Source organism: Tribolium madens, unplaced genomic scaffold (assembly GCF_015345945.1).
Source record: "Tribolium madens isolate multiple individuals breed KSU strain unplaced genomic scaffold, Tmad_KSU_1.1 Scaffold_2;HRSCAF=44;Tcas5.2_LGX, whole genome shotgun sequence".
In the NCBI taxonomy this organism is placed as follows: Eukaryota; Metazoa; Arthropoda; class Insecta; order Coleoptera; family Tenebrionidae; genus Tribolium; species Tribolium madens.
In genome coordinates, this window is record NW_025400995.1 from 4616305 (window position 1) to 4629476 (window position 13172).

The following is a 13172-nucleotide window of genomic DNA, read 5'->3' on the forward strand; positions in this document are numbered from 1 at the left end:
TTGAATTTCATTGCAAATTTTGCAACGTAGGCGGATTTTACCTGTCAAGGTATTCATGCAAAAAGCTATATGCTTGGATACCGTTAATTGTTTCTTTGACAAAGCCTAATTTGTCAATAAATCTTATTGAGATCTTTAATAATGGATGATATTAATTACGACGAATTGGTAGATCAGCCTGAAGTGTTTTTTAAGTGAAATAAAAATAGAGCGGAAGCTGAAAGACAGTATAGAGAAAAAACTCAAATAGAGTTTACCCAAATTGTTGTAAATCTTGTCGAATTAAAAAACAACTGAGACGAATAGGTTCGCAAGCTAAAAAACCTGTGGTTGAGAAAATAGAAATCTGAATGTTTTGTTATCAGTGGAAGAAAATCCAAGAGTTTCCATAAGAGCTTATCAACTGACAAATTAGATTTGTCAAACCAACAATTAAACTGTATCCAAGCATTTTTTTATTCACATCTTTCGTTTAAAATTAAAAATCTGGCTACGCGACCAATTTTCTTATACAATTCTAAGATTTAAGATGTTTTTTGATTGCATTGTGTTACGCAAAATGTAATAAATAGTGGTTTACAGTATTTTTCATGTCAATTATTATTGTGAAAAAAAAAACATAGGTGTTCCATTTGAAAAACTAAATTTGGTAGCATTTCCGGCAACACCGGATGTGCTAAAAAAATTTGACACATTTATTAAGAAAGCCAAGAATGGATATTATTACTTAAATATCTATTTTTTGAAAAAAAGAAGTAAGTTTAGGTGTTATCAGCCCTGTATATGTAGTTACTTGATACATTGCTTAGTTTTTATAATTTCTTAGGTAAACAGTTAAACATCTGTTTAAAATTGCGTAGTTGGTGAAAATGGTAAGTGGAAGTTATAAGAGAAAAGTAGAATATGGGTCGTCTGCGCTCGTGATGTGTAACGGTGGCAAACAATTTCAGTTCGATTGTCCTTGTCCGAGTATTGAAGGAGTAATGCTGCCCTTCAGTAAATATGCTCGAAATCCCATGAACCGAATCTTGCACTATTCTTTGTTGCTGGGTTTACTGTGACGCTAATAAATGCGGCTATTAGTGCTGACGTAGCTATAATAAGTAATGTTTCCATGTTATCGATACAGCGACATGACGACCTTTAAATGTCGTGCTGGGACGGTGGCGTCGTGGCAGCCCTGCGGCCCTCTGATCCTGCACTCGCCGACAACGTGACACCTTATTCACAGTGTTACGTGGTTGCTGAGCTTCGGACCGGCTTCCTGATCATGATGAAAGCTTCTGGTATTATGTGGCCTGCGTGCTATACTATCAAACAGAATGCTGAAATCCAGCAGTAGCGTATCGTATTCAACCCGTTAAATGCTAGCCAGCGCCCGAACAGGGATACCGACGCTCTGGGAGGTTCCGTTCTGAAACATCATTACTATTCAACTCACGGGTGCCACCGAACCGGGCACCCTGTCATTCTTGTCTTTCTATATACTATATACACCCTTTTTTGCTGAAGGAATGACAAAATTTATAGCTTTTCGTCGTCGTAATTATTTTTTTACAAACTGGTTCAAGGCACTACGGCTAAGAAAACTAACAGAACGGATCGCCTGGAAAATATACACAAGAAACAAAGCTCGACTTCAACATTTTCTCAAAAAAAAAATATTGATCGCGCCCTATACCAGGTGGATCATTAATATTTCAACACAAAACAGAACTTAATGTTTTGGTCACTAATGTACGTTATTTCCACGAGTAAATTTAATAATGAATTGACACTTTGTCTTTAACAATAATCGATTTCCCCTCTTTTGTGCTCAGTTATCTGAGTTCCTTGCTCCGTGTAGTCCTTTGATCTCACTTATAGAATTGTACCTATTTGCATATGATTTCCACTCAGTCTCATTAAGAAAGGTGAGACCAATTGTTTTACCCAATCTACACAAAAAACAACATTTTCCACTTATTTTAAAGCTACACCCCGTACACACAATAAAAGATTGCTTTAATTATTTATTCACGTCAAAATTTCTTCCTAATGTAATAAAAAACATTCACTAACACTGTTTAATAAATGAATGGCTAATAAAACGTACACAATTTAGCTATTAACATAATAAACCAAAATTTTAATGGTTGTGAATCAGAATAAAAAATAGCCTTAAAAATCAATATTCGAGGTATCTATATCTCGACATCCACATATATATCAGAATTCTAAAAACCTTCCATTCAGTATAATAATGCGATAACAGTATCTGCTTTAAATAAATCATATATCATCAATGCCCGAGACTCTTGTAATATCATTCAACCATATTCTTAAAGGTGTAGATAATTTTAATAGCGAATACAAACGCTGAACCAAAATTAAAGCAAGTAATAACATAATCTAGAATGCAAAAGTAATAAATCAATTAGTTAATACACCGTCGCTGTTTAGTTAAAAAAAAACAAATAGGTAAAACACATTTCACTTCAAAAACAGGCATGCTTTTTATTTGGGATGCGTTTATTTTAGACAAAGTAATTAACAGAATGGTTTTTAGTGGTTCAAACCTTCTCCAAATATTAGTTGTACAGTTTACTTGGTATTTAGTTGCGTTGAAAACATTTCTCTGAATACTACAAGAACGTTTCACTGCGGTTAAAGGAATTCCTCGTCTATGCCTTTTTAATTTATGACAATTGTATCTCGAATTACAATCGATTCAAACATTACTTTCGACTTTCGCAATACTTTAATTAATTGATAACAAAGTGGCAAAACACAAATTTGAAGTAAGAAAATTTTTCGTGCAACTGAATTTAAAATTTCTTTTAAAAAGAATAACTTTTACTCTTCATTTAACTTATTGGTTCGATTTTTTCATTACCATATCCTGCTTAAGATGCGAGACTCGCACTTAAAGTTTAGCTAAATCATATTATAAAATTTAAAATTGAAGTCGTTACTAATTTAACTTTGAAATCTTTTCAACAACCTAAAACTTAAATCGTTTTGATAGATTTTGGTGGGTCTTAGACTAAGTCATCTTCAACGTGTTATACTGCAAAGTAAAGCAAGTTGCCTATATCTTCAAGATAAAGAAGCAAGGTCAGGTCAGAATTTAGTACTGACTTTATAGCATTATTCTTCAAAATTTGTGACTGTTCCCATTTTTGGGAAACTTTGGAATATTTTGTTTGACATGGGTATGATGGAAGACAATGGAACAATACCAAATGGGACCCATAGGTCAGTCAGTGTTTCTGAAGGCAAAGCGGAGGGGACAGGTAAGCCTTCGCACACCTAATGGTAAAGAGGGAAAGTAGTCGCATCGTAAAGTCGGATATGGTTGAAGCGTGCGTTGGCAACAAAAATCCAAGTGTTTTATAATGTGTAAATAAAATGCCACGCAAGTTACTAAAATTTTTAATTCTCTTTGACAATACATCTTTGTTGTACTTCCCCGGACAGTTCTTATCAGGACGAGTTCTCATCGAACTTCAGGATGACACGCCTGCACTCGGTAAGAATATAAGATGAGCACTGTCATGTCTTTACAAACTCGAATCTGCAATGGCTACTCTTATTTTCCCGTCAAATTCTATTATACCATCTCATTATACATTCAAAGGCATCTCGCGACCCAAATATTCTTTCAGGGCTTAGCCCATCGTTACATAACAGAATGTTTATTTTAGTTAACAAATAGCTCATTTCGACCCACACCACGAACTACGTGGGCCTTTGATCCTACTCTCTTCTCACGCTTGATTAGCTTTACTAAAATAGGTAACCACTGATAATAGCGATTTGTATTCTTTGAGATAATTGCATTGCATACTAACATTGCGTCACGCGAACTATCGAAATTTTTCGCAAAAATGAGACCTTCAAGCATCGATCTTCACTACTTAGCGGTATTAACACAATTTTACTTGGTGATTGTAGGTTAGACGGCAAAGAAAGATTAATAAGAGTTATTTCATTCGCGCCCTATAGACCTATATTCCCACATTATCAATATTTCAGCATCGCATCTGCCATACAGGGTGTGTCAGAACTGGCACACCAGAGAGAAATTTCAAAAAAGTGTTTAAAATTCTGTCAAAAATTTTTGACATTTACTTTTTGACATTTGACATTTTATGTCTATTATGATGTTGTATATGTTTTTTTTATGATTATTTAGTAAAGGTTCAAAAATTCATCAAAAAACTCTCATAACTTTGGAATTTTTATATAGAATTTTTTTTAACATTTTTTCAATGTTCCTGATATCTTACCTTATATGGCATTTTTCTCTGGGGCGCAAATTCTGGCGCAGCCGGTATACTTGGATAATTTATTCCAATAATTGTTATCTTTCCATTTTTTAAATATTTGACAAACAACTTTGCGATTTTTATTTAACAGGTTCATTAACACTGACTTATATTTATTTGTTAAATTCATTTTCTTGAAACCAACATCCGTTCAAGCGTCCGTGTTTTGGTACTAAAGGTTGACATAAAAAGATTGAAAAGCAATATTTTAGGCGACCAATGGAGCGTTTATAGGTTTTAGAACAATCGTTTTCTACACCTGAATTTATTTATTTGGGGCTAATCCGCTAATCCGCATTTTATCATGTTCTTTCACTATTTTAAGATAAAACATATTGATTTCGCAATCGTTTATTTTTGAAAGAGTGATTTTTAAACATAAATTAATCAGCACTGATCGACATGTAGCAAACCTTTGTCACCTCCATATAATACGAAACGTTAATAGTGTATGACTTTCTGGCACAGTAATAAAAAGCTTTTTTTTCAGTTTTGAAAAATCGGAACTTAGTTTGAGTAATTTATTTAATAATTTGGTGCAATAAGATCACTTTACTGGAGCATACCATGAAAGCGTACCCTTTGGTCCACTGTCTTATAAAATCGCTCTTTAAAAGTGTTTAGGAGTAAGTGTGTACAAGAAATGTCAAAAGGCAAAAAATCGGTGAGGGTGCAAAGTAATTGAACAACGTGAGAACTACGTAATTGTGACTTAATTAGTAAGTGGGCTAATTAAGTTATTAATGAAATAATGTGGAATTTTAAATGCAATTGTAGCAGTTTAATTCTGTGAATGGCGTGTAGCATTTAATAAGCAAACCTTCGGTAACAAGAGACGCAAAAACCGCAGTTTCTGCTAATATTTCGCGGTAATTTCGACCCCGTGAAATGTGGGGGTGGCAAAGTGAGTACCCGATATTGCTTATCCAGCCAATTATTGTAAAATCTATGACGCAATAGTGTCTCAAGCCCCGAAAACTGTGAGAAAGCCCTGAAACGTACACGCGTTGTGAATTCACGACAAGCTTCTCTCTAATCAACATTTCCTGTTACACAAAGCCGAACGCTTTCCCTTTTTTAACCCCTATACACTGTCTGATCTGATAAAATCAATCATGAAAACATAATCTCTATCCCTTAAAGACTCGTGCCATGACTTGCCACCTCAAAAGTTGCCTTGATGGCGTAAATCTCTCATACTTGTGATTCAACTTTTATCACTAAGAAAATGGACCCTTTACGAAGTTTTAATCTAGTTTTTACCAACACGTTTATTATTATTTGGTGCAAACGACAGTATTTTTAACTTTCCGCCAGTCATTTTTAGACGAAGCATGCTTCTTAATGGAAAAACAACGCTGTCTTTATTTATTGCATTTTCCTTCACTTAATTTTACTTTTGCAACCCCTTACTACTTGAAAATCACTTATTAAACATCATGATGTTACGCTCAAAAAATAGACAACCTTTCACACTTTCAAACCGCTTCAATTTTACAAAACATCGTCGCAATAAAATATGAAAACAGATTGGCATGATGAACGATCCCTCACTGCTTCCGAACAATCCTGTCAAACATTTCTTTTTAATCAAATCAACCAAAGATACATTTCGAGTTTCAAAACAAAACAATGTTTTTTCACTTTAAACAAAACAATTATCTGATTTTCTGCCACAATACACAACCTACAATAAATACAAACAATTAAATTTTCAACACCTGTAATATTACAGTTTCAGATAATTAAATCATCACAAAAATTACTTTCTGGCAACTGAATAAAATCTGATTTTTGTTGGGTGATAGAAACAAGCAAACATTTTTTCTTTTGCCTTGTATTAGACCTTCAATCTTGTTTAAGTAAACCAACAATTGACTCATTTCGAACATGTAAAAACAGTAACAAAACATATAATTATACATAAGTGCGCAAGTGCAAATGCAATCCATGTTTATGTAAATGTGTTTGTGCTAGGATTGATTGATTCGCTGAACGTCCTATATAACCCTATTCAATGTATTTATGTGCAATTTTTGATAATATATGTATGAAAAACGACGCAAACACAATAAAATACAACAAAAGATACAGTAAGAAGAAAGAGGAGAACAATTCTCGGTAAAAATTATATTATCTAGGGTTGAGGCCAGATATAGCTTCCCAGACGGTATTCGATCTATGAGTAAATATTTTAGCTGACCCTGTAGGAATGCGTTATGAAAAATCAAAAATATCGGATTGCATGAGCAATGAAGCTAAAGGTCTTTCTTTTATATATAAACATCTTAAATATTAAAATATGTGCGACCTAATAGTCGCTTCTAATTTCTATTAATGGTTAAAGTGTGTTTTAAGACATATAAACACGACACGTTTGTTAAATTTAAACGACTTTTAAACGTTCAATTTTTTATAAAGACTTTAGTGTTTATTGCATTCCTGTAACGACTATTTAATATTAGAGATAAAATTGTAGAGGTAGAAACTTGTCGAGAGAAACAAACGAGCAATTTTTTGGATTTCGTTCTAAAAGAGTGAATTTAATGCACATAATATAGAGATTTGTCGTGTACATTTCGCTTTATCCTTAACACCCTTGAGGTTTTAGAGTACGGGATTTTTGAAATACCGTTTAAGGAACATCGATTTCGACTTTCACACGAGGCGACGTAAACTTTCTCCTGTAATATTCCCGTCAATAAGGTCAATTTTCAAGAATAATAACATAATGCCACATTAGGGTTTCTATGATGGACATTTTTACCTAAAACCTGCTTACTGCTTGCGTAATTTAAATTACTCGCATTGTGTAAAAATCGACGTTTCTTAATTATATCGTAAGTAAAAAATACGTCACGGTTAAGGCTAGGGAATAATATTGCCGGGGAATATTGCAAAAGCTAATATATTCACGGTCGCACCCTAAAATAAAGTTCGGCATAAATGCAGCAGGAAATATTACGCGTGCTTTCTTTATAGATATTTTCATTGTTTATTGTGAAGGCTTTGAATACTGTATTTCATCCAATGATAATATTTTCCGGAGGAAAGGCTTTCATTATATAGACTAATACTAATCTATTACCAGAAATACCAATACAGTAAAGTTAATAAATAAAAACTGGATTTATAAGGCAACAATTTGCGTTTCGGAGATGGAATGATATTTTGAATAATTTATGTAAACATTCAATAAAAACGTAGCAGTGCACTAATTACTTGACTTTCGACATGAAAGCTTAAAAGCAGGATTTTAAAATCTGACACCATCAGAAAAATCTTTCTGAACACATTTTAGTGTGTTCTTGAATCTAATAAAAAACACTCAAATTAAAACACGCATTATTTTGGTCCTCTGACAACGATAAGTGCTTTGTTAAAAGCACACAGCTTTCTTCATGATGTTATTTGATTATCCGGACGCACGGACTATAAATTCTCCACAGCGCTCCAATTAACTAATGTCGAAATATTTTATATTGCGGTGCATTTTCAGTACGAGCAAATTATCTGATGTCAGATGTTGTAAATTAATTATTATCGCACATAAACCAAGCGAGACCGTATTCCTTTGATACAGTAATTAAAATGAAGCCTACTGAATGTTTTCCCTTAATGTCATAATACACTTTATAACATCCAAGCAAAAGAAATTGATCCATTTGACCGCACAACAAATATTAAACCGAAATCTAATTTGGATAAAGTTTTTTTGTTTGAATTGTGTTGTACAGTTGTAATGTTGATAGTTTCTGGGAACATGACTTGATTTGAATTAAGGAACCAATAAAGGGGAGGTTTTACGGTTGAAAAGTAAATTACGTTTAAATGTAGGTAGTGCAAAGTTCACAGCTATACGTAGTTTAATGCGAAATAAGAACAGCTTTATTCTGCAGACGTGGTAGCGTTGAGGATGTTTTCGTAAGTATTCCGGTTTGGATTATAACATTAGAATGAATGGCAAATTAAAACATTTTATTTCATTAAATGAAAGTATCCATTTTAAATATAAAATTTCAGAAGTAATAAAATGATGTAAAAGGCACTTAAAAAAAGAAGATCGATATCAATTTTAAGAAGTCAAGCTCCTTTCTTGTCTTTACCTGGTTTGGTTTTCTTTTTAAATTGACTTTAAGGCATTATCCAAAACAGAATTTCTTGGATAATGTTATTATGTTAAAAGCAAGTTTATTTTTAATTTAAAATAGCTGGCATATGGATGTTCCCTTTTCCTTCAAAAATGTTTCAGTATTCAGGTGTTCAGGTTACAAATTTCATCAAGAGAATAAAAACGAAAAAATAAGTTACGCCAACGAAGATCGACAAGATAATTTGGTAAATAAGTTGAGTACTTTTAATTAATTGTTAAAACTCAAGTTTTAATTTCGAGAATGATATTTGTTTTATTTTGATTTTAAATTCCAACGATTAAATTGTCAATCTTTCTCATGTTCGCGTAATGTAATGTGAAATATTTCAAAGTTAAAAACTTTCTATGTGTAAGGAGATTAAAAATACTTTACATGCAAGTAAGTTTGCAACGTTCTACAAAGTTTATTTACACTAAAAATTGACTTAATTAAATTTTTCAGTTCTTATTGATTTTCTTAAATCAATAAGTCCTATAAATAGGGAAATGTTAAGTTGAATTTTGTAAGAATATTTCAGCATTAAACTAATATGCCTTTACAACATTGGTTCTGTTTCACCCTCAAACTAATTATTGACCTGTCGTGCCGACCATCACAACACCTACATAGGGCCATGTAATGGAATGAGGCGATAAAGTGTCTGCCAGGCAGCGAATACCAAATACGAATTATTCTTTTTGTTTTTGTAGCGAATAAAATTCAGATTTAAAACTTTTAGAATATGCATGCCTATTTTGAGTAAAAACATAAAATAACTCAAGTTTATGAGTTACATTGTTATCAACACAAATAATTTATATAAGCACTCATGTAAGCAGGAAATAAAACTGTCAACTTTGTTAGTAATCTATTCAATTAAGGTGAGGTAAAATTCTTTTCATAGGAATGCAAAAAATAAATCAAAATTAGATGAAATTAAAATTTCACACAAGGATACTTGAATAAGGGTCTTAGGAAAAATAGCGTCACCTCCTAAATTCTGATTTCGGCTTGATACTATAAAACATTCATTTGAATGTGGTGATTTGCGGCTTTAATAACCCTTTTTAAAAGATCACTTTATTTTACATCATCTACATTCCATATTTTAACAATTTATTTTCCATAATTAAAACAGATGCGGCCACAATTTTCAATATATTCTCAGAATGAATCAAGCGAAGAATGCGACATGATAATCATTTTGATAACAGTTCGTTCCATTTTTATCACACAAATTTGGCGAAAGTCGTGATAAGATTTATCATTACTTAACCATTTCAGGTTTAAACGGACACTCTAATACGTATTTCTACAAATTGTGTAGTGATAAATGCCTACATTTCGTACATAAAACGGACATAAAATGCAATTATAAAAGGGCGGAATACTCTAGCAAAGAAACTCCCGTGAGAGCTCGATTTACGAAACGTGCATTTAAGTTAGAAAGTTTTAGGTAGAGATTTCTTTTAGTTAAATTTGTTTCAAAAATTGTATGCTTTATTAAAAAATATACAAAAAATGCAAAACTCTACTAACTCCAATAACCAATCAATTTCCCATCACAGCGAAAATTATCAAAACAACACCTTATGTGGAAAATACAAACAGGGATTTAATTCAATTTGTTTGGGTTTATTGATAAAAGCTCATCACAATTCATAAATGGCTTTTTTATAGTTCGTTTATTAACAACGTACGAATTTTAAAACATGCTCACGTATGTCTCCACCATAAATTTTTTTCAAGTTCTACAACTTTGATCAATGTGGCGCGTTTATAGATCTGTTTACACAATACGATAAATACGGCTTACTTTTCCCGCACAAAGTATCTACATTGATTTTTCAATCGTGTGACAAACGTGTAGAGATGCAAACACGTTGCCGGCTAATCCTATTTCAAGAATTTCGTAATAAGAAAACCAAAACGAAGAACGACTTATCCGATTTTTAAATTATGTGCAATTTACCGAAAATATTAGATTAAAAAGTTCATTTTTCGAGTTATATCCTCAAATCGTCCGCAATTCGATCAGTCCAGGTTCCAGAATCTGATTCACCAATTTTCGCCCTCCCGGTGTTAGCAAATCCAGAATTCCAAGTTGTTTCTTTTACAGTTATGCAAATTGTACGACGTTCATTTGTGCAGGTTAACAAATAGAGAAAAAATGAGACGAACTGAGCTTCAGTTACGCCCGGTATAACTCTGAAATTTGTCGCCGTTATTCGGGTGATGGTTTCTTCAAAATACAGTATGAAAATTTAATGACAATAATAATAAGAGATTAGGGCGGTTCTTTTGGCCTTTCATCGCGAGACATTTCGTAGCCACCATTTCCAGGAGCAATTTTTCTCAAGCTCCTTTTGACGCATCCTTTCGTCAAGGACCTCAACCAAAGCAAATAGAAAACGAGCAATTAACATTTTTGTTTTGTTTCGCTAAAACCGAGCTTTTTCAACAACTTTTAATCGAAGCAATTTATTTATTGCTCATTATAAAGCTCCCACATGAATAATTATTCAAATTCGGGTAAATAAAGTACAAAACATCCAATACTTTATAAACACATGTAATTATTTATATTGAAAGTTTTTTTTGAAACATCAAAGCTCGCCGAAAAATCCCTTTCAATCTGTATTCAGGTTTTAAGTTTCAAAGCTGTTGATGATTTAGAAAATATCAAACATGTTGTCTCGCACCAGACGTTTTTATTGCTGAAAGCTCTGTTTCTTTGCGACACCACAGGTGATTAGATTTGTTAAAAAAATCACTAATCTGAATGAGGATGTAATTGATTGCTATTGCAGGTAAATATGCAATAGCAAAAATTCCACATATTGCATTGGACAGACCCAGTGAATCATCGAGGAATACAACAGTAACTCAATTTTGTATATATGTTGTTTGTGGTTGCAGTACGTGGTTTCGTAGTGTTGTAGCTTGAGATCTATGTTCTTTTAATGCGATAACTCATAAAGGATTTGACAAATTTACATGATTTATACAGTCAAAAGTTAGCGAGAAGTTCGGTGCAGTACTAAAGTAGTCCATTGCTGCTGCTTCTTGAGCAGTGAAACAAATTTTTTCAATGACAAATTATCTCCGTTTTTATGTCTTTCAAATAAAACAAAAATAGCTTGAACAAATTATTCATTTCATTTGCATATATCCGTCTTAGAAGTTATAATTCTTCCGTAATTTCGGCCATTCATCGTCTAAATTCATTTAAGATTTCATTTAATTATCTTTTTATTTACACGGCTTTTCACACTGCCTTCGATCGAAGTAAAACTAGTTGATCATTCCTAAAGAACGCTTCTTGCCTTTATGAACATTCAAATGAAAGAAAATATTGACTTTGGAGTATCACAGTGCCCTCTACGACCCCAGTTTGATGAAAATACGAGTAGTTTTCCATTTTCAGGTCTACATTTTCACGTGGTGGGGGAAGGAGTTGTGCGAGTTCGAAGTTCTCGCCAAGAGAGGGTGTACGACAGGGAAAATTACATAGATTTTAGAATGCGGTTGTTGGGCGAACCTGGTAAAAAATGCTCCAAGCAAAACAATTTCATTATAAAAATTTCTAGGACAAGGTCCTTCAGTATTATCTCCGGGAATTCATAGTTTCCCTTTCAAATTGGGGCTTCCATTGGGTCTACCTTCAACGTTCTTGGGAAAGCACGGATGGGTGCAATACTTCTGCAAGGCAGCTTTAAGGGAACCAAATGGTCTAACCCACAAGAACCAACAAGTATTCATTGTGATGAACCCCATCGACCTGAATTTAGAACCTTCAACACTGGGAGTAAGTCTACTAACAATTTTACTAATTAGCCGATTTTAGAGCGTATTTTATTAGTGAATTATTATTAATTTAGAACATTTCGGGACAGGAAACATTTAGGTGCGAAGTTGAACATAAGTTTGGAGTTAGTTGTGTTGGCTCAGGATCGGTCGTCTGTAAAGTCACTCTTGATAGAGGCGGATATGTTCCTGGGGAGAGTATAGGTATGTATTTTTCTAAGACAGGTGTACCATAATTAAAACTTTCTTTCTATCAGGTGTTACCGCCAGTATTTATAATAGGAGCAGAGTAACAATTAAGAGTACCAGGGCAGCTTTAACAGAAAGTATAACTTATATGGCACGAGGCAAAGTCGTTCAATCTGAAAAGAGAGAATTGGCGTCTTTAGCAAGAGGGAAAATCCGACCAGGAGAAAAAGACGAGTGGATTAACGAACAACTTTACATACCACCATTACCACCGACAAATCTCCGAGGTTGCCATTTAATTAAAGTCAATTACGATGTTTACGTAAGTTGAAGAAAACTGCAAAACGTTTCCGCTAATTAAACTCGTTTTAGTTCATAATAGAACCGAAGAATCTTCAAAAGGAAGTTAAACTCCAATTACCGATTGTGATGGCGACTTATCCATTGCGATCTGAAGATGACAATAGTGCCTACAAGTCGGGAACACATTACCCCTCTACCCTACCCATATTCAGGCCTTGGCTTGAAGATAAACCAACAATCGATTGACATTTACAATAAGTTAGATATTTAATAATGTATTCACGTGCCAATATAGGTATAACATCTATTTTATCATAAATATTACTGATATTTTAACTTGTACAAATTGTGCTTTGTTTGGAAATAAAATATATAAATATTTTCAGTTGCTTCATCTCTTTCCGTATCTAAAACAAACAATTAACATTCC

The 13172-nt window shown here is 33.2% G+C and overlaps 1 protein-coding gene across 2 annotated transcripts; it reads left to right on the plus strand.

Annotated features, from left to right (window-relative positions):
- Nucleotides 1-3295: 3295 nt before the first annotated feature.
- Nucleotides 3296-13123, plus strand: LOC123006460 (arrestin domain-containing protein 17). 2 transcript variants are annotated; one of them, XM_044400955.1, is made up of 6 exons: nt 3296-3511; nt 11871-11987; nt 12034-12251; nt 12325-12454; nt 12508-12761; nt 12812-13123. In XM_044400955.1, the coding sequence occupies exons 1-6, from the start codon at nt 3391-3393 to the stop codon at nt 12986-12988; spliced, it is 1017 nt and encodes a 338-aa protein (XP_044256890.1). In that variant the 5' UTR covers nt 3296-3390; the 3' UTR covers nt 12989-13123. The 2 variants fall into 2 exon arrangements, with proteins under 2 accessions (XP_044256890.1, XP_044256891.1); XM_044400956.1 differs by having other exon boundaries at nt 12340-12454.
- The last annotated feature ends 49 nt before the right edge of the window (nt 13124-13172 follow it).

Coding starts and splice junctions, on each gene's coding strand:
- LOC123006460 (XM_044400955.1), top strand. CDS start 3,391: ATGCCACGCAAGTTACTAAAATTTTTAATTCTCTTTGACAATACATCT. Junction 12,455..12,507: donor TGTTCCTGGGGAGAGTATAG/GTATGTATTTTT, acceptor TCTTTCTATCAG/GTGTTACCGCCAGTATTTAT. Junction 12,762..12,811: donor AAGTCAATTACGATGTTTAC/GTAAGTTGAAGA, acceptor AACTCGTTTTAG/TTCATAATAGAACCGAAGAA.